The 22,557-nt window shown below is 35.0% G+C and overlaps 1 protein-coding gene across 7 annotated transcripts in view; it reads right to left on the bottom strand.

The window, feature by feature from the left end:
• Positions 1 to 6,594: 6,594 nt before the first annotated feature.
• HNRNPLL (heterogeneous nuclear ribonucleoprotein L like) overlaps positions 6,595 to 22,557 on the bottom strand; it is a 40,599-nt gene continuing 24,636 nt past the window's right edge. For 5 of the 7 annotated variants that reach the window (XM_058428377.1, XM_032176751.2, XM_058428376.1 and 2 more), the window contains 7 exons: positions 21,605 to 21,676; positions 17,366 to 17,583; positions 13,807 to 13,928; positions 13,139 to 13,340; positions 12,393 to 12,450; positions 12,210 to 12,308; positions 6,595 to 8,266 (listed from right to left, as the gene is read on the bottom strand). In XM_058428377.1, the coding sequence (XP_058284360.1) occupies positions 8,211 to 8,266; positions 12,210 to 12,308; positions 12,393 to 12,450; positions 13,139 to 13,340; positions 13,807 to 13,928; positions 17,366 to 17,583; positions 21,605 to 21,676 (827 nt within the window). In that variant the 3' untranslated portion in view covers positions 6,595 to 8,210. The remainder of the gene's footprint in view (positions 8,267 to 12,209; positions 12,309 to 12,392; positions 12,451 to 13,138; positions 13,341 to 13,806; positions 13,929 to 17,365; positions 17,584 to 21,604; positions 21,677 to 22,557) is intronic. The other 2 variants (XM_058428379.1, XM_058428378.1) reach the window with 1 other exon arrangement.

The raw sequence follows: 22,557 nt of genomic DNA, 5'->3' as shown, positions 1-22,557 counted from the left end.
TCAATTTAAGAACCCTATATGGATAATTCAGGCAAGAATAAAACCTTTACTCAATAGCAGTTTTACCTATTCTATCCAAAGAACTTGAGCAGCCCCTTACCACACGTGTTAACTGCTGAGCCAGAAAAGAATCAGGAAAAGTACGGAACAGAACTGCATTCTTAACAAACCATGCCATGTAGCCTAACTTCTACATTATATAGATAAGGAACTAGACCCAAGAACTGAGTTGCCCAAGACCAAATAGTGACAGAAATTACTAAAATCCAAGCCTCGCCCCTCAGTCTCTGCCCTTTCCCCTGTACCCTGTCACATATTCTTCGTTGGAAGAGCATCATGACCCATTACACGGCCCTGAGCTCCATCCCATGTGTCACACCTGGTGGCAAGTAGGTTGAGGATGGAACTCCATCTATTCCCTGTGCACTTTCAGTGCCTTGCTCTACAGTTTAGAAACCACGTGGCCTTCATTCACACATAATGGCAATAATTTGCCAAAGCAGTCTTACCTTCCTCAGAAGCATAAATAAACTAACAAAAATAACAGGTTTTACTGATCCTGAGTCAAGTGTTTAAGAGGCAAAACTGCAGGGAGCAAAGGGTTATTACACAGCAGGAGGAGGTACAACAGGTGTGGAACTATTTTAGTCTTTTTGGTCAAGTGGTGGAAATTTTGGCTCAAATACTAGTGCCTTGCTGAGAAATACTGTGGGATAAGTGATCATACTAGGTCTTTGTAGGACAAGCTTGAATTTGTATTGGCAACAGTCGTATAAATATTACTTACCCTTGTAACAGTCTAGCAAGAAAACCTCTACCATGACTCAGGTGGCTGATACTAGCATCAGTCCTCTCAATTTTCTGTTAGGCAGAAAAATCTGAGGCTTTATTATGTATCATACAGGTGCATAAAACAACACGCATTAGCTATCTCATTTTAGATGTTTTTTCCACAAGATTCCTAAAACCCTCTAAAGGATTTATAAATACATTGCACACATAATTTTTGTTTTTATGGACTTTTGTCTATATAAATCAGTCTCTTACCGAATTCCTCTTCAAGACTTTGAAGCAGCTATGTATATACGTTAGCATGTGTGCCAAAGTCTAAATGAAACTAGGTAAACTGGATAAAATAGTCTCTTAATTTTTCAAGAAAATGTGAGTACATTCATGAATAGATCCTCCTGCAGGCTGAGTCTCAGTGAGAGTAGCTCAAAATTAGTTAGGATAAAGTCTGTAAACTAAGCAACCAGAGCATTACTCAGGCTTAGGAACACAAGAGAAATTCTATTTTCTATTCATAGAATCATCCCCTCCCCACCCTCAAATCCTCTTTCCTAACTGTTCACTGTGCACAAGACCTCAGTGGGCTCTCTTCCCTGGCTCTAATCTCTTGTACCACAGTCCAAGGTGACCAGAAGTAGCCAGCCACGCTAGCAATACAATCATAAACCAGACTCAGGATCCCATCTCCTGCTGGTGTGGGAGTGAACTAACTCACAGATTCTCCCTACACACCTTCCCCAGTGTATCTAACCGGCTACATTTAAGCCTTGCAGACCCATATTAGCCCTTATTTAAACTAAAGGATTGCTGGGCTAGACCTACTTTGTTACTGTAGTAAAATACTGTAGCAAAATAAAATTACTATTTTAACCTTTTTAAAGTATACAATTCAGTGGCATTTAGTGCATTCACAAGGTGTACAACCATCACCACTATCTAGTTCAGAACATTTTAATCACCTAAAATATATCTTGTAGCCAATAGCAATCACACCTCCATTACCCCCAGCTGGCAACCAGAATTTTGCTTTCTAATTAATAATTTACCAAAGCAGTTAACATTGCTTAGGCTACTACAGCTAATACTTCTACTCACTGAGAAGAGCCAATTATTTCAATGACTCAAAAGGGCTTTTGTGTAAGATTCTGAGTATTAACATCTGGATTCAAGTCATTATATCCCCGTTTATTTCGTTAAACTTGGGCAGATCACAAAAATCGGGGTCTCTCATCCCCAATTTGTGAAACGGAATGATTATACAGCCTTCGCACCTCCACCACAAGTGCTGATCATTCCTTGACCTTATTTTTTCATCTTATAGTGGAATTCATAAAAGCTAAAAGATTTAGATTATATTACTCAAAGACTGAAGACTCCCCTCATCAATTTTCAGTTCCTCTTAAGGATTTAGGAAATAGTCTGCCTCATATTTAGAAAGAAGGCTTAGCCATTTTTCCGTTGCTTCCCTTCTAAGCTGAAATTAACCTACTGACTTTTTAAGGCTAACCATCTGCCTGAACTTGTATTGTCTGGCATACTAAGTGCACTTGATAGAAGCTGGAATAAATGGCTGAAATATCCAAGAAGCCAAATCGTTGCAAGTGACACTTCTGATATGGTTTTTGTAGACACTGAAGGTTTTTTGGTTTAAAATTGTCATTATTTCTTTGGATTTCTAAGTTGCAACAAAAATAATCTTATCTACTTTACATTCATGCTTTGTGACATCAAAAATCAGATATTTTAAATGGAAATCAATGGATAATAAAATGTTTTGAATATATACACACATAGTCCAAGTAAGTCAGATTCTGCAGATTATCTGGGATATCAGTATTTTTTAAAAGTTCCCCACATGATCCTTTTTGCTAGTCATGAAATCATCTCCCCAAAATATGACATTCCTCTCCTAACTGTTGAGAAGCACTGCTAAATATCACCGTGCAGCACAGGCATTATCTATCTACCTTGTTTTTCTTCCCCTACTCTCCTAAGAGTGTTTCACATAAAGTCACATCCAAAAATCACCTTAATAACCTAAACTTCACAATCGTAAGTTGTAATCAAGTTTCACACTCCCAAGCTATACCACTGGTATTGTTATTTAATAAGCTACACTAAAATTATGGTAACAATCAAAGTCTTTCAGGCCATTTACTGATTTTCCAGGCTCTCAATAAACTATGATTACTTCCCAGAAAAAAAAAAAATAACATTGCTTCTTAATTTCTTTTGGTATTACTAGGGAGAAAAAAAAGGAAAAAATAAATGATGACCAGATTACAATTATCAACTCAACTCAAAGCAAACATTTCAGGGTTGCTCTGCTGCTTAGGCTGATTACTGTGTCACCCCACAAGGGAGCTGTGAAAGTTTCCAAATCAGAGACTGCCACTAATTCAATGCTTTGACTTTATTAGCAGTTCTGTATCACTTACAAGGGTTTAATATATACAGTAGAGATGATTTCTAAGTTACAAATAAATAAGCTTTCTGCTCTTAAAAATTAAACGACCCTAGAGTCAATTTTAAATGTTCTCACCACAAAAAATAAGTATGTGAGGTAGTGGATATGTTAATTAACTTGATTTAGCCATTCCATAATGTATACATTATACCCCATATATGTAATTTTTGCCCATTAAATTTTAGAAACTCTTAAAAGAGCCATTAACAAATCTACACACAATACTTTCAGTAAGTGTCCATAAATATTACATCTTTGTCTAAACTTTGTGGTATCTGACAGAAGAGCACAAGGTACAGTCTCAGGCCTGTAATCCCAGCACTTTGGGAGGCTAAAGAGGGAGGATCATTTGAAGCCAGGAGTTAAAGGCCAGCCTGGACAACATAACAAGACCCCCATCTCTACAAAACAAAAAGTTTAAACCTAAGAGTTACAAAAAAAAATAAAGCCTACGGTTGGCAAAAGGACAAAGATATATCACGTTTAAAATAGGGCCTTTTCAGGCACAGTGGCTCACGCCTGTAATCCCAGCACTTTGGGAGGCTGAGGCAGGAGGATCACAAGGTCAGGAGATCGAGACCATCCGGGCTAACATGGTGAAACCCCATCTCTACTAAAAATACAAAAAAATTAGCCAGGCGTGGTGGTGGGTGCCTATAGTCCCAGCTACTCGGGAGGCTGAGGCAGGAGAATGATGTGAACCCAGGAAGCAGAGCTTGCAGTGAGTGGAGATCATGCCACTGCACTCCAGCCTGAGCGACAGTGAGACTCTCTCAAAAAAAAAAAAAAAAAAAAAATGGGCCTTTTGTCAAATAATTGTCAGTGCTTTCATTTGATTGTGTTGTGTGTAGACTAAACTGCTAAAGATGAGATTTAGGCAAATGGAGACCGTTAAAATACATACGTTGTTTTCAAACTCAAAAGAGAACTCTGAAGATGGGTGTATTGTGCACAAAATACCAAACTAGCCTATGCTCAGGGTGGTTTCCACTGTGTATTCCATTTTTCTCTACTAGCTAGTTTCCCTCAAGACAGCAAAATGGCTGTAACAGTCCCAGGCCTAACCTTACACAAGCAGACCACACCCCTTAGCGAGAGCACTTCCTCATCCATTCTTCAACAAATCCTAGGTGTCATTCTCTTTGGATCAACCTAGGTTACCTGTTCAACACAGAATCAGACTATTACCTTGTTTACAGCAATGGTTCCCCACCCAATCTGATATCCTTTTACTATGCTGAAATAAAATTCCTAGATAATACCTACCTACACACAGACAGACACAACTTAAAGAAAAACCAAATAAAACTCTAATTGTTAAGGGAGAAATAAAATTTACGATAAAATGTATGTTGTAATACATAAATGCTCAGATACAGCTACAATAGAAGACAGAGATGAATGTGACAGCTACAAATGAAAACTGACCCTTGTGTATTATAATGGCAATCCCAATACGTTGATGATACAATTTTCCAAAATGGTGAACAACTCTTGAAAGCATTCTAAACATTATTTCCTTGATTTATAAGGTAGTTGTGTTGCTAAACATTCAGTGTACTGCATATTAAAACCACACAAAAATATTTTGCATTAATATATTAAAAGTCAGACTCTAGGATCAGATCATTATAAACAGGTTTTTTACCTATTTGAGTATCTGACAGGAAATCGGAAAGTCATGTGGGACAAGGGATAATTCTTCCTGGTCCTACCTATCAAATTGTTTGCAGTGTCCCGTAACCACTGAAAAAAACACCCCTAGAAACTCTCAAAATACCCCTCTAGGAGGACCTGCTGCCCTTATTAAGAGGTACTGAGAGTGATGAGGCTAAGTCAATGAGGCTCACTCAAACCTTGATTACTGTTAAAAAATAGGAGAGGGTGGAATGGAGGATAGAGAAAACAATATCCAACATTACCAGCTTCCTCATTTGTAAATTAAAACTAAGAGAATTTCAAGTGTTCCCCTGAATGAAGGGCTTTCTATGAAAGTAACTAGTAAAGCAAAGTCCATTTTATTTGTTCAAGTTCAAAAAAACATTAGAACTAAGATCCCTAGAAGACGGTATTTTGCTAAATAAAATATATTAGGTTTTAATCAACACATGAATCCATTTGATGGAAATGCTAGGTTTTAGACAAAAGCAATGATATTATGGATTAAATATCCACTATTTTAAATCCCAAATATCCACAGATTAAATATCCCAAATAATTTCTTTGGTTTAAACAGTATTCATGCCTGCACATTCACTTACTTTTTGGTTGACACTGAAAATCATCATGAGCAGAGCCGCAGTACTATGAAGACAAAGGCCTGCTACTCTTCACATGAACCCACAGTGGACTAAAAGTCTCTCAGACCAAACAACCATATGGAGATAGGAGGTTCAGCGCTGTTATCTTACAAGCACTTTTGTTACCTTTAAGTGAAGCAAAGCTCCTTGTGCTTCAGATTCCTAAGTATGGGAGAATGTTCTACACTCAAAATTTCTTTATTCCAGAAAGAGTATCACTGATAGCTACTTTGCAGTTCTGTAGCAGCCTACCTGTAAAGAAAACATGAAACAACTCACCCCATTTAGTCATTTTTTCCCCTCTTCTCAGTTCTGTTCAAGACATAGTTGAGATAACCAAATCACTAGGATGTTTGCAAAGTCTCATGTTGGCTGCAGCTGCAAATATTTTTATTTGGTGAGGTAACACCTTCAGCAGGAGAATAGGGATTTTAAAAGGCAGCTCATATTCCATAACTCAGTTTGGCAGATTTATTATCAAATATGTAGTAGGATTTGGATACAGAGATGGGATTTCAATATTTTTTTTTAAAAACTCAAAGCTAGTATTATTTCTTTACAGCTCTTAAATCTGCTTTTTCTTGTTCTTCTAAAAGCATAAAGATAGCACAGAGAAGAATGTTACCAAGGCTAAGGAAAGAGAGTATTCACAAAGCAAACTTCATTAATAGCAGTCATGACTAAGTAAACTATCAAAAACATTAGTGACAGCAGCAGCATAGGGCTTACACACCAGTGCATATATCTATCAGCAAGGCCCAACTTACCAACTAGTTTACTCCCAAACAATTCACTTATTTTGGTGGAGAGACAGCCTTACAGATAAAAATCATTTCTACACATCAAAACTAATTAAAATCTAAATGAAATAAGCCCTGCCAGTACCTACAGGTTTATTTCTTAAAATCTTAGGCATTAAAAAGTCTGTAATTCTGACAACCCACATTAATTTTCAGATGAGGAAGGAAAGTAGAACTATTACATAAACCAAAATTAAGGTATTTCAATTTTTCAACAGAGGTAGAAAAGTATTTATAGGGGGAAAAAAAGCTTTATTGTAAAGTTAGATAAACTTAGGTATTAAACTGGCAACGAATAAGAAACATACATAGCCCAGTATCGAACACAGTTCACACAGTTACCCTTGGCATAACTTACTGGGTTCTGTGATAAGGGTCTAAAATACTTCTAGATTAAATTTAATTTTTTCTTTATCTTTAGAGGGCTAAATCCTGGCCCACTGCCATCAAAATGAAGGGAAATAAATGTCAATGTGTGTTTAGTTTCCCTCTAAACTTTCTATTAAACAGCTCTAAAATTGTAAACGCCTGCCTTATTTCTAAAAGGATTTTTTATATTAAAATTTAAAATAAAGTCTTTACAAAAGATCTAAATGGAACTTTCATTTACAAATTTTAAAGTGTCAGGATTACAAAACTGATATTGTCAACTATTGATATCAGTTATTCTAGGTAGATGACACGTATTCTCCCTTCTTTTAAAGATGAAAACAAAATGGCCACATCAGTTTTTCTACTGTAAAAAAGCTGTAAACTTGACAACAATCGTGCTATAGTCTCTTAATACCATGTTTGGTCCTTAAATCTTACTTGCCTATGTATAAAATCTATTATTTTAAAAAGAAAAAAAAACAGATCCAGTGGGAGAAAGAATGTTTAATAAATGGTATTGAGACAAATAGCTATCTGTTTGGAATAAAAATAAAATTAGATCCTTAAATCTTGTACCATATAGAAAAATACATATTACTGATGGATCCAAGAGTAAAAAATAAAAATGTAAATATCCAAAATTCTACATACAATTTTAGGGGGTACACAGATTCTCTGAAGCCCACCCATGGATCCCAGATTATTATCTATAAGAGGAACTGTTAATTATAACCTCTATAAAAATCTCAATGCCAAATACTAGCTGTATCTAAGATTTAAGTCACATGCAACAAATGAAAATGAACACATTAACTCATTGTTATAACTTTATAAAATCTCCAAACTGGACTAGAAACAGAGGCATGTCAATACAAATGGACAGTGACTTAAAAAAAAATACACCAATTTAAATAAGTTTGAATGCATACTGTATACGTGTATCCATGTCTGTTAGCCTTTCAGAAATATAAAATCAGTTAAATCTGTAGCACTTAAAATTCAACATACGTAATGTTATTCTCAAACTTGATTAAAATAATAAATACAAGTTATGTTTAATATGAGTAACTGCAACATACTTAAACATCTAAACATATAATAGGAATTCTATATTAAAATGCAATACTTTCACCTGCATTAATCTCTTACACAATGAAAAAATACTTGCAGATAATTAGCATTAAGAATGCAAATATATTTTTACTGTGGAAGAAAAATTCCAGTAATAAGGTTAGAAATCATATATCTGTATAATCTACAATGAAGCTGTAGTCTACATTATGATATTCTATCTTAAAATGAAAACAATTCAATATTTAAGTTTACAACAAATTTACTCGAGGCAAAATATGTTTATTACAGAACAGGATCTTAAAGTAAGCAAGGCAACATGAGATCAACCATTTTAGTTTTTTTTTTAATGAAGTGTAGCTTTAAAATTGTAATAAAGGTGAACACAAATTCTAACATGCTCTTCTCTTCTTATAAATGGGATGATGTAGAAAAGCAAAGCTTCAATGTATAGGGATTGGAACCATCTGTAAAAAGTAAAAAACAGTTAATATTTCACTTCATCAAACTTTCAAGATCACCTTGAAGTACCAGAGTAAATTATTTCACCTTTTTATACTAAATATAAAAAATGTGGTGAATATAAAGCAGGAATATAAAGAAGTAAAATTGGCCAGACGCGGTGGCTCACCTGAAGTCAGGAGTTCGAGACCAGCCTGGCTAATGAGGCGTAACCCCGCCTCTACTAAAAATACAAAAATTAGCTGGGTGTGGTGGTGCACACCTGTAGTCCCAGCTACTCAGGAGACTGAGGCAGGAGAATTGCATGAACCTGGGAGGTGGAGGTTGCAGCAAGCCGAGATTGTGCAGTCCAGCCTGGGTGACAGAGTGAGACTCCGTCTCAAAAAAAAAAAAAAAGTAAAATTTCTAAGTAAGGTAAGGGAAAGATTTTTATTCATATTTACTGGAAGGTAAGCTCATGAAGGCAGGGACTTTGTTCACTGCTACATTTCTATTGTTCTCAACACTGTCTGGCACTCAATATTTTTTAGTGACTTGATCATTAAAGAATAAATAGTATCAGGATTAAGCAGCAAAGCTCACATTGCAAAAATATTGCCAGCAGTTAACTCTCTATAAAAGCCAATTCAAATACAGCTTGGGAAGTAGGACAAAGCTGGAATGTACATGAAGACATCTATGATCCCAAAAGGTTCCAGGAAATCTAGTATTAAATCTCTCTTCATCAGTGGGGTATATAAGTTTTGAAATTACTGGAAAAAAAAAAAAAAAACCAACTGGATATACTTCACAAAAATATTTCCATTTTGTAAATTTTTCTTTCCTTTAATTTTTCAGACCAGGCAGAAACAGCTCTTCCTCAACTGCATATATAAGAAATCAAAGCAAAGAACCAGTTTTGCTATCTTAATGTATCAAAATTTTAGTATTAAAGGCTGTAGTTCATTAAAGAAAAAAAATTCCTGTATGGGGAAAAGCATATGCATCAACAAGTGTGTACAAGACACTGCAGAGGATAAAAACATACATAACTGTCCCTATCTCCAAATAGTTTATAATCTATATACTGTCTCTAAGGTATTTCATATAACTTTAAAGCTTTTTAAAACTTTCTCTCAAAAATTAAGCCTGACTGATACTTAATAAAATGTCCTTTTTTTAACTAAAAGTAAAATGAGAAGAAAGCCGACATTGTGGCTTTTGCCTATAATCCCAGCAACTTGGGAGGCTGAGGCCAGAGGATTGCTTGAGGCCAGGAGTTCCAGACCACCAGCCTGGGCAACACAGCAGGATCCCTCCATGTAAAAAAATTTAAAAATAAACAAATATACATCAATAAGCTGGGTGTGGTGTTGCACTCCTATAGCCCCAGCTATTTGGGAGGCTGAGGTGGGAGGATCACTTGAGCTCAGGGAAGATGAGACTGCAGTGGGCCGTGATTGCACCACTGCATTCCAGGCTAGGAGATGAGCAAGACCCTGTCTCAAAAAAAAAAAAAAAAAAGGTGTTTCTTACTTAACTTTTTATTAAGGAATTTTCAAACATACACAAAAATGTAGATAGGTTTAATGAATCCCCACATACCTATCACCCAGCTTCAATAACGGTCAATATTTGGCAGTCTTACTTCATCTACCTACCATTCACACATAGTTTTGAAAGCTAGAATATTTTAAAGCAAACTTCAGATGTTACTCCACCCATAAATCATTTAGTGTTTTTTTTTCTCTTTTTTAAACCATCATTCATCACCACACCCTAAAATGTTCCCCTATTATTTAAATACCCTTTAGATCCAGGATCAAAGTAAATTACACAGCACAAAGTTTCAAAAATTAGACTTGAGTTTTCTCATGCCTGTAATCCCAGCACTTCGGGAGGCCGAGGTGGGCAGATCATGAGGTCCAGGAGTTCAAGACCAGCCTGGCCAATGTGGTGAAACCCCATCTCTACCAAAAATACAAAAATTAGCTGAGTGTGGTGGTGGGTGCCTATAATCCCAGCTACTTGGGAAGCTGAGGCAGGAGAATCGCTTGAACCCAGGAGGTGGAGGTTGCAGTGAGCCAAGATCGTGCCACTACACTACAGTCTGGGGGACAGAGCGAGACTCGTCTCAAAAAAGAAGAAAAACAAAAAACAAAAAACAAAACAAAACAAAAAAGGCCATTGTTACTATTATGGAGACAAACAGGGTAACAATTTCACTTGACTTGACACAAATTAAAACAACCGAATACCATTTTTCATCTATCATACTGGTAAAAATTGAATATCTGACAACACTCAGTGTTGCTAAGAGTGCTGAGCAATGAATACTTTCATATACCACGGTTGGTAATGTAAACTGGTGCAACCTTTATAAAGTACAATCTAGCAACATTTTACCTAACTATAAACCTTCATGCCCTACAGTACTGAAAAACTGTCCTACAAACACACATTAGAAAGTGCAACTATTGACCAGTCGTGGTTGCTCACATCTGTAATCCTAGCACTTTGGGAGGCTGAGGCAGGAGGATCACTTGAGCTCAGGAGTTCAAGACCAGCCTGGGCAACACAGTGAGACCTTGTCTCTATTAAAAAAAAAAAAAAAATTAAAAACTAAAAAAAATTTAAAAATGAAAAAGTGCGACTATAAGGATGTTTATTACAATAACAGAAAAAAACAAACAGAAGCAACCAGAGTGTTCATCAGTGGGGGGATGGGTAAATAAGACAAAACTGTAATACATCTTGACTATAAATAGCTATCCTGAAAATGCTTTAAAAAAGCAGCTTTGAATGTGGCAATATAGAAATAGCTCCAAGATATATTAAGTGAAAACAGCAAGACACGGGAAAGTATGTACAGAAGAATCTTTTTCTTTTTTTTTTTTTTTTTTGAGACGGAGTCTGGCTCTGCCGCCCAGGCTGGAAGGGCAATGGCGTGATCTCGTCTCACTGCAACCTCACCTCCCGGGTTCAAGCAATTCTCCTGCCTCAGCCTCCCAAGTAGCTGAAACTACAAGTGTGTGCCACCACACCAGGTTAATTTTTTTTTTTTTAGTAGAGACAGGGTTTCGCCACGTTGGCCAGGCTGGTCTCGAACTCCTGACCTCAGACGATCCGCCCGCCTCAGTCTCCCAAAGTGCTGGGATTACAGGCATGAGCCACAGTGCCCGGTCAAGTTTTAAAAATATATGTAATTTTATATACACACTAGGGAAGAAAAAAGAACTAGACAAAAGGCTGGAGGTTGTAGAAAGCTTTAACTTTTCATTTTGTACCTTTATGTACTGTCTGAGCTTTTTAAACATATGCATGTATTGCTTTCCTCTAAAATGATCAGCAGGGATTGTGGAAGCTATAGCTTGAAGGTAATTCCAACCTCCTGGTACTCCCACCCTGTATAGTCCCCTTCTACACTCACTGTACTACGTTTGGTCTCTGTGACTAAAAAAATTATAACGTTAAGTGATGGTATGCCACTTCCAATGTTAGGTTATAAAAAAATTGTTGATTTATCTCTTGGATCACTCAGAGAGAAGTCAGCTACCATGAAAAGGCCAATGTGGCTTGACTGAGCCTACACACAACCATATGAGTGCGCCTGGGGGTGGATCTTCTGGCTTCAGTCAAGCCCTGAGATTACTGCAGACTTAGACAACAATTTGACTGCAACTTCATGAAAGATCCTAAGCCCAAATCACCCAGCTGAAATGCACCCAAAATACTAACCCTCAGAAATAGTAAGATAATAAATGTTTGCTGTTTTAAGATGCTAAATTTTATGGCAATTTGTTATACAGCAATAGATAACTAATACAGGAATTAATATGCCTTTCTTTTTTGTATTTATCTGTATTTTTTTAAGCACCCTATTAAGTGTTATTTTTATATTACCATGAATGTTTCTGTGAAGGTAACTGGCACTAAATAATTACGACACAAATAAAACATTTTACTTACTCGGGACTCTTATCTGATAGTGATTCAGTGCTGTAAGCGCTTCTACTGCATCAGTTTTGCACTCCCATTCTAATAGCCCAGAAAGTGTTTTGGCTGAAGCTAAAACAAAAAAACACAAACTCAGTTATTATTACTTATCACCAACTTGACCAGAAAACTTTAAAAGAGAGACTGTTCACTTACGTTTTGCATCAAACACTTTATATTTGATGAATGTAAGAACTTCATGGTCATTACACAACTGCCAAAGAAAGTAAAACTTCATTACAAATATAGCCAAAATAATATCCCCCTTTTTTACAGAAAGTAAACTTTATGGCAGAATTTAAGTTTTAATTATCGAATGAATGGATTAAATCAAGTATGTTTTTACATTAATATCAAGCTGTATGAGAAAATCAATTAAAAACAGTAAAATTCTATAAACTATATTAAGTAACTTAGTGCTATACAATAAAACCACAGGTTTGTTAAATAGAATATACATTCTCAGAGTTGACCAGGATTTATCTAGTACTTAAGGTAGGGAGTAGAGTTCCACAAAATCATTTCTTATCTGAAGCATTTCTTACAGTTCCTACTTAGCATTTTCTAAGTTAGGGGAAACGATACGGATAGAGAAAATTTTGTTATGGGTGAGATTTAAAGACATGATATGTCTTTAAATAACTTTCTGCATGCAGGAGTAAGATGATCTCATTCTAATTCCAACTCTCAAAAGGATTGAGCCACAAATCAACGAAGACCAATGAGGAATGGAGGCCAGAAAAGTACAATGGTCAAAGAATAAACTATCCAGTACCAAGTAAATAAAATACTAATAATATCAAAAGCAAAAGAATGAGCAAGAAGACTTCAAAATGAAGCTAAAACAGATTTTAAAATAGGAAATAGCAACATTCTATACACATTTGTATTTCAGTGCCTACCTTTGTGAAGGTCTCTTCTGTGACACACAATGGAACATTATAATAATGCAAAACACAGGAGGGTGGCTGGATTATATTCTTAGATGCTTGGCCGGCACTTGTAAAGCGATTATTTTTGCTCATTGCAAAATCTTTGTAGCTACTCGTACCATCCTCCAGCTCAAATATTTGACTTGGAACAACTGAATGTTGTTTAGACACGCTAAAGATTGGAAAGAAAAGACATACAAAAGTACTTTGTTAGATAAAAAGCAGCAAGTAGTCTGAGAATGCTAATATATTTTGCTTGCATAAATCTTAACCAAAAAAGGCATACATAGAGCTACTTAAATAGAGGATGTCGTTTGGGTTATAATCAATCACTCTTGTAGTTTAGACATCAATTAGAAAAAAACCTATTAAATATATTCTCATATTAGAAAACTTTAACATAAAAACTTGCCCATTTTAACATGTTTTACCATCACAAAACTAAAAAGCAGGTATAGCTAAGCAAAATCTGAGTGATACGACCCTAACTCTTGTCTAAAATAACAGTATTACAGCTGTTGTTTCAGATGTGCCCTCAGTTACATTAAAATATTCTCAAGTTGACATTAATGTCTCTAATAAAAAGACAAAGATTTTAAAATATTTTTTAAAATTTATCATTTAAGATAGATAATTACCAAACATTAAGTCTTTTCCCAAATAATTTGACATTATTAAGGTGTGTGACAGCTCTTTCTACAGCATACTCATCACCCATTTCTACCAGTGCTGTACCAGGAATGGTCTTCATAAATTTTACCTGTAAACACAAAATCCCGAAAACGTGACCATTTAATTCCCTTTTACAGTAACAGAATTTTTAAAAGACAATACAACCTAAGTGGTTAAAGTAACATACGGAAGATCACCTGGATTTTAACTATATTCTGCCATGTTATGAGATACCCTTAACTCTTATCAAAATTCAATAGTTAAAAAGGAACACTATACTACTATTGTATAGCCCACTGAAGAACAGCACAGGCTTACCCTAACTCTGTTATGTATTAATTGTGTGATTTGAGGGCAATATACTTAACTTCTCTGAGCCATGGATTGTCGCTGAAAATACAGATAATACCATCTGGCAGCACTCGTTAATATTTATTCTTTCAAGAAATATTTATTAAGTGTCTAATATGTTTTATATATAAGCACTGTGGTAGGTACTGGGGATTTAATAGCGAATGTTAACAGACATCTCCTTGAACCTTATATTCTAGTAGTTAAGTCAGAAATTTAAAAGTAAACAAATAGTAATTACAAACTATGTAGAATTCTGTTAATGCAGTAAACAAGATGCTATGTAAGAAATAATACAAAATAGCCTTGAGATAGCATGGTCACAGGAAGGCTTGTGCAACATAGGGGAACACACGTTATTTCATGACAGTTTGGGCAGAGGCCATACTTACCCTCTTGTACTATTTCCAGTTTTAGAATATAATGCTGTAAGGGTTAGAAGGTATAAAGTACGATATCATTCAGCATAGTGCTTAGCCCTTGGGAAGTCCCTAAGTGGCTATTAAGTACAGTAGTTCCCCCTCATCTTTGAGGGATACATTCCAAGAACCCCAATGGATGCCTCAAACTGCAGACAATGCCTGGTGCAGCGGCTCACACTTGTAATCCCAGCACTTTGAGAGGCCAAGGTGGGATGCTTGTTTGAGCCTAGGAGCTTCAGACCAGCCTGGGCAACATAGTTGAGACCCTATCTCTACAAAAAAAAAAAAAAAAAAAAAACATAAAAACCAGCTGGGCATAGTGGCATGCACCTGTAGTCCCAGCTACTCAGGAGGCTGAGGCAGGATTGCTTGTGTCCAAGAGCTAGAGGCTGAAGTAATCTATGACTGTGCCACTGTACTCCAGCCTTGGCGATAGAACAAGACCTTGTCTCAAAAGCAAACACACAGCAAACACACAAAAAAACTGCAGACAGTACTGAAAGATAATTAGATAGATAGATAGATAGAGACAGAGATTAAACATAGTATATACTATATATAAGCATAGCATATATATACTATGCTTTTTCTTGTACATACATACCTATGATAAAGTTTAATTTATAAATTAGGCACAGTAATAGACTAATAAAATAATAGAAAAATTATAAATGATCTACTATAATAAAAATTACGTGAACATGCTCTCTCTCACAATATCTTATTTTACTGTAGTCACCTATTGTTGGAGCAGTTAACAGTGAGTAACTGAAAGCAAAACTGTGGATAAGGGAGGACTCCTGTACCAATGGCATAGATGACACCTTGAACTTATTTCCTTCTTATCTATTGACCTTTAAAGAATACTGAAAATGTATTTACATAACAAATGCAACATGGCTTCTATTTCCATCACTTCAACTACCCACTTTAATAGGATATACTCCACCTGTACTTGAACAAAACTCAGTCGTAACAGGATTTTTCCTCTTTATTTGAAATCTCTTGTCTTCTCATGGACAAAATTCCTCTCCCTTGATTTAATCCAATGACTATCTACAAATCTAATAGTGACTAAAGATACACATTAAATATGTGGTTCTTGTATTGGTAAATCTCCAAAAGAAAGTTAGAAAAAATTAACTATATATGGATCTTTAAAGGATTATGATAGTTTGAGTTCAACGTATCATAGCTTATCATTTAAAATGTTTTTTTTTTTTTTTTTTGTATTTTTTTTTTAGTAGAGACGGGGTTTCACCATGGTCTCGATCTCCTGACCTCGTGATCCGCTAGCCTCAGCCTCCCAAACTGCTGGGATTACAAGCGTGAGCCACCGCGCCCGGCCTTAAAATGTTTTATAAAAAAAAAACTTGGGAAATGTAGGGTGAAAGAGACTAGAATTAGTGAAATAACATACAAAAAATCTAAGTTTTATTAGAAAAAGTAATTTGAGTTTCTAAATCATATGAGACAATTAGTTCATAACACAAAAGACAAAGATCTACTAAAGTTGTTGATTAAATTGCCTGATTCTGATTGTCTGCATACGTGAAAAGCACAAAAAGAAAATATAAAGTTAAAATATACATTAAAGCCCATTTAATTATCAAACATGCATTCCCTCCACTTAACACTTGGGTCTAAGATAAAGTGTCTGTGTGAAAATAATACTTCTCCCAATGCTACTAAACCTATCCCATGTATTCTTGGCCAGTTACACAAGTATAAGTATCCCATATGTTATCCCCCAGACCAAATGTGGAATTTTCTTTTTGTTTTGTTTTGTTTTGTTTTTTTACTGGGATCAAATGGTTGACAAAATTCTTGTTTCAGAATTCTGAAGAGTTGCTTTAGAATTAATGAACTAAGAACTAAATGTAGCAACTTCTCAAGCCATGTTCCCCTCCCACACATAGTGACTCACATGCTGCAAGTACTTATTGTTGCAAAGAACACTAAAATCACTTAAAACGGGAAAAAAACACATTACTACAGTACTAAAACTCAAATTAGCAAGTGTTTTTATCAAACAACTGGTAACTTAAGACTACCATTCATTTTCCTAGTTAAATTTTCCATGATTCTTTCAAAAACTATTTATCTCACATTTGTGCGGTATCAATAAATAAAACTTCGCAGATTGGGGGAAAATACAGTTATTTGATAATAAAGTTAAAATTATTAAAGACCTTCAAAATATGTAAATTGCCAGACAGAAAGTTTTGGACACTTTCTATCAAAGTGGGTCAGTTTCAAATACTGATTGAGCTAAATGCACACGGTTCCTCCGAAGAGAATAGAACCCTGGCATTTAGGACGCAAGTGCATAAATTCTAGAACTCTTCTGAAATTCACAACTTCTGGCTAGGCTCTGAAGCTTGTTTTTATATATACCCTCCATGAAAGTAACTGCTCTTTCAACATGTTAAATGCTAGAATCTCTTTGAAATGAGATCACCAAAATATAGACTTCAGGCCTCTCATACCATAGTGGTTGATTACTACTGCTTTAAGACTTCTTTTTATATTGGTTATTTTAAAAATATTTGTAGTATCAACAATCTATACTTATTACTTATCAACAAAAAACATTTTCCAGAGTTCCTATATGATGGATTTTTAGCTTATGTGGGTCATTACTGAAAGAATTTGGATATTCCTGATACAAGGAGAAGACGCATATTTGCAGCCTTTTCAGAATTACCACTGAATATCCTAGCAAAAGAAACTAATATAAAGAGAAACTTACCTTCTCAATATTTCCATATAAGCAGAACAGGTTGAAGACTCTTGAACAATTCATTTTTAGTTGATGTAATCCACTAACCATTACAACTGAACCAGAGGGATTTCCTCCATGCATGTAAGAGGAAGAAGCCTGCGGTAATGGATAAGCAACAAGTTCAGGTGTATCTCGAGAGCCCATTCTGTAACGACTTGGTAAAGGCAATAATGGACCATGGGATCCTATAAAAATGATCAAAATAAATAAATTAACATATACGTATAGTTCTGTTTGTAAATACTTTAGTAGATATACTGCAACACACAAAAAAAAAACTCTTAATATTAGCTAGTTTGATGTACAAAGAAAACTCAAATGTATGACTATTTCAGTATAACCTGAGGAAAATTAATAAAATCTGTATTCATTTGCACCAGATACAATATATATTGACCTATACCTGCATACACCAGGCTATAAGTTTATATTTTTAAAAAATTATAGTTTAACAAAAAAGGCTATGGGGTGGTTAAGAAAATGAATGTAAAATCTGGGGCCACTGCATACAAATTATACCTCAAATTTAAAAAATAAACCTCCTGCCAATGTCTTTTGGAGGAGTAATAATATTACATGTACAGTGAAATCTAGGAAGTTATCTCTATACAGATATAACAAAAAGAACCTCTTCAGTTATAACAAAAAACCTCTTCAGATATAACAAAAAGAACCTCTTCAGTTCCACTGAAAAGTTGTTTCCTTGAATATATTTTACTATGTACTTTTGGGTTGGTATCTTATTCCCCTAATTCTAATAACTACACACAGGTGTCTTATTACTCTACAACTTCCATTTTTTGAAACAATATCAAGAACCCAGAAGGAAATAATGCCTGAGTATCTAAAACTATTTCAGCAGAAACACACAAATCTATGTCTCTTACATTGAGAATCCTCATTAAGATTAACTTGCTAACTTTAGAGTAGCTTTAAACAACTTTATCTGTTTTTCCCATCCACAACAGATGTAACAAAAAATAAAGCTAGAGTGCAGAATGAAAAGAAATGAGGGTGGAGAAAATGACACTCAAAGTAGGCATAGGGCACATTTTACAGCAATAAGAAGGCAGAGGAACTCAAAAGCAGCAACTAAGATGGAGACATGCAGCTTAGAAACAGAAACCCTTCACATCTTAGATGCTCCTAATAATAACAGAAGCATCATCTAGGGTACATGCAAAGGTCCCCCTGATGTGCAAAACCAATCCAAAAAACCAAGTCCTTTCTCTATTTCTCAAGAAGTAAAGAGTATGTAATGCCACTGAGTTGCACTTGTACACAGGACTAAGGGACAACTGTCATCTATCTACCAAGTGAGTTACTAAGAACTACTGAATTTTGGTATTCATAACATACTATTAGAGCTTATGGTAGACTCCAATTTTCGGTATTCTAACAACAGCTGCCATTCTTAACACAGTAACACTACCACCAAGCACACACAAACACAGTGTGAATTTCTGCAATTTTAGGGAGGAATATTTTATCAATGTATCATCAGTGTCTCCTTAAATTGGTCATGGATTTCAACTACTCCTTTTATTGGCAATCGGTAGTTTAACAAAACAATCCATATGAGCGGCTGTTTAGTAATTAGGTTTTAGACTGTTTAGTAATTATTTTAGCCTGTAATTTAGACTCTTATACACACACCAAGATTCAAGTATCAATTATTCTTATTCCTATTGCAAAAGTACATATACATAACATACTGCCTCCCTGTCACCTACCATTTGCTTGTACAGTAACGACACTTCACTATCATCACACTAAATTTTCTTTTTCATGGAAGTAGGAAGACACATGGTAGACAGGCAGTGGAAACTTTTACTCTTTGTATAGTGGCTAAAGTCCAAAACCTCTGAGATCTACTGTCCTAAGTAACAACCACAATCAGTCCAAAAGAATAACTGATGTTTATAATTATGACTTTGAGCCATCATTATTAAATTATCTTATCTATACTACTTAAAGTATTACCTACATTATTTAAGATAAGAAAAATCAGAAGTCTTTTAAAAGTTTTCTACACTACATTGATAATAGAAAGTCTGGGTGTTTAAAAAACTAATGCTTCAAATATTTAAAAAACTGACATGGAAAAATGCTACATAAATGGTATATTAACATCTTGAAGGCATTTTTCATCTTTCAAGCTTTAAAATCTTTGGTCTACAAACCATATCCAAAGATGCTACAAATTAATACACAAACTCTTCTTGAGCTTATAGCAAATAAATCTATATATCAATTTCTGCCATGGTTCAACTATGAAAGCTTCTACCAGTTCATATCATTACGTCTGGACTTCCCAAATCAAAAGATGTAAAGAATTGTGATGATTCACACAGATTTCATACTGCTCTAATAAACCAATGAATAAACTTAATCTGATGGAATCTATGGGTCCTGAACCATAATTAACTCTTTCTATTCCCTTTCTTATAGTCATCACATAGGAAAAGGAAAGGTCATCTATAAGGTGATCCCAAAATGCAAGTAAACCTGTTTTGCTGAAGTGCTGATCTGAAGGGATACATGTGTGATTTGCAATATTTGTAAAAAGGCTCAATATCACTAGCACACATCCCCCATCTTTGCTTTTTCCCCTATTACTCATCTTACTTCTCTGCCTCTTTATTCACTCTCTTTCCTCCTATACCCCAATTCTGCTTACTTCCCTAGAAAAATAGAACAAATTAACCTGAGATTAAATATCTTAATGGACATAGCTCAGAATGGATACCCCCCTACATAATCCCACCGCAACTATCAAAAGAATTTCACAATAGGTTTTCTAAAAATAAAAAATTTTTGCAGGGTATATAACATATTTTGCTTATACTATTTTTCGGTAAAATATTTTATAAAGGAAGGCGGACTTATACTAAGAAAAAATCTGTTTCCACACTACTACAGTAGAGTTCCTTGTCCTTCATTTATTCTTTCACAGATTTTTCTAATCCGCTTTGGCAAAATATTTAACCAGTTTTTAGCCTTCAGCTGACTGCCATGACTCTACAACTATACTACAAACTTGTAAAGGCAAATTTTTTGTAACCCTCCATTATCAAAGTGCAAAAGACACCCAATGTTTTTTTACTGCAGGATCAGAACTACCCACACAACCATGTTTAATATTTACTCTGCTACAGGAATAACTAAGAAAAATAATCAAGGTACACATTCACTAAACCAACTGCAGTAAGATTTTCATTCTATACCACACTTACTGTTTTGACAAAACATGGTTTCAATCTTTTCTGCCATATAGACTATGGAACCTTGAAGACACACGCACACACTACTAGAGTTCAAAAGAAAAACACTAGAAAATAAGCTAAAACTCACAGCTAAGAATGGCCACTAAAGTAAATATGTAGGCAATTTGAACCATTTAGGACAATAGGCAATACCAGGTGCTTTTCAGTGACCAATCCCAAGACTACAATATAGCAATTTCTATTTTCTGCCACCTTTAATAGTATTGTGCTTCAACTTTAAAGCACAGAATAGGTAGAGTCAATAACTACCACTAAAAACTAAAGAATATTTTCAAACAATTTACAGCTAGTTAAAAGATTCTACTTATAAGAACAATAGTTTGATACCTAACGTTACGTAATTTTTTCCTGGGGCAGATTATTATTCTAGGTTCCATAATCTTATCAACATAGCAAACAGTAAAAGCTGAGAAGTTTTAAAAGGGGAATAAATATGAACAAATTTAACTGAAGCCAAAATACCAGCTATAGAACTAAAAGGTGAGTCTAAATATAAGCATGTTTCCTTTTTGACAAATACCCTATTCTTTCTGCTTTTATCACTCAAAATTCCTCTTTGTTCCTAATTGCTAGAATGAAAGAAAATACACTTACTGAACAATAATTCTTCTTTCTGGTCCTCTTACAAGCCAGAATCCATTAAAAATCAAAACCAAACCAAAATATAATGGCAAAAAAGTATTCAATCCCCAACTAGTAGCTCTCACTTATCTCAAGGATTTTTTTTTTTTTTAATCAATATCCTAAGAAAACAAATTTTAGACAACTCCTGGGGGTACATTATAAGGGACTGATCCTATACAAACCAAGGCAGATGCACAGGAAAAATAGAGAGACAAGAAATGTGCCATACTTCATCAGAAACGCAGCAAGTCAAACAGTTCATCTATACTACCTTCTTTCTGCCTTGACAACTTACCATAGCCATCATGTCTAAACGAAGAAGGGTGTTCTCCCAAAATGGCTTGTCTCTGGCGACCCTTTCCTCTATCTGACACAAAAGTAGAAACATGGTTTTAACAATTTTGACCCAAGTACTTAACAGAGTTCTCAGATGGGAAACACCCATTCAAAACATCCAATACAACAATTCATAAAAGAAATACGATTCCTGGTTAACTTTAAACATCCATTCATATCCAATTTAAACACAACACCAAGAGTGTAAAAAATTAATTCTATCTAACAAATTCCACTTAACTTGAATATATCTTTTTGGCAAATGCCAAATACAATCACGCTTTCAAATTTAAGGAAGAATGGATACTTTTCAGAAAGTGAATGTACACAATGCTAGAAGTTTGACACTGTACAGAAGTTTTTACCAATACATGTCTTTAAAACAAGCTTTAAGTGCAGTACTTTTGAAAGACAGTACCTGAATCATACTATTAGCTTCAACAGCAACACATTTTCAAAGTGGGCTTCTTTCAAGAAGTTTCAGCATAAGCCAACAACAACCTGTATTACATGGTTTCACAATCAGTAAACACAGAGTATTTTATAAGTATATGCACATATTTACAAACACCTGACTTGAGAGCTGAAAATGTTCACATCACTGGCTCATATTGTATCATGAATAGGTCATTGTCTATTGACCATAACACCAGGTAGGACTATGAGCAACTCCCAAACTTTAAAGATGCCAAGATAAAGCTAACCAAGGGGGCTACATTATTGGATGAGAATACTACAATACTCTAAAGGATAATTTTTATTCTAGCTACATTTTCAGAAAAGGCATGCCAATTTTCCCAAATCTAATTAGAGACATCAACAAAAAAATTACTTATAAGTTTCTAAAATAGCACCTCCTATGTTGGTTAGTAAATTTTAAAAATCATTATACAATACTTTTAGAAAGTTTGC

Source organism: Hylobates moloch, unplaced genomic scaffold (assembly GCF_009828535.3).
Source record: "Hylobates moloch isolate HMO894 unplaced genomic scaffold, HMol_V3 SCAFFOLD_15, whole genome shotgun sequence".
In the NCBI taxonomy this organism is placed as follows: domain Eukaryota; kingdom Metazoa; phylum Chordata; class Mammalia; order Primates; family Hylobatidae; genus Hylobates; species Hylobates moloch.
Note: the sequence above shows the minus strand (reverse complement) of the source record. Positions and strands in the feature narration are given on the sequence as shown.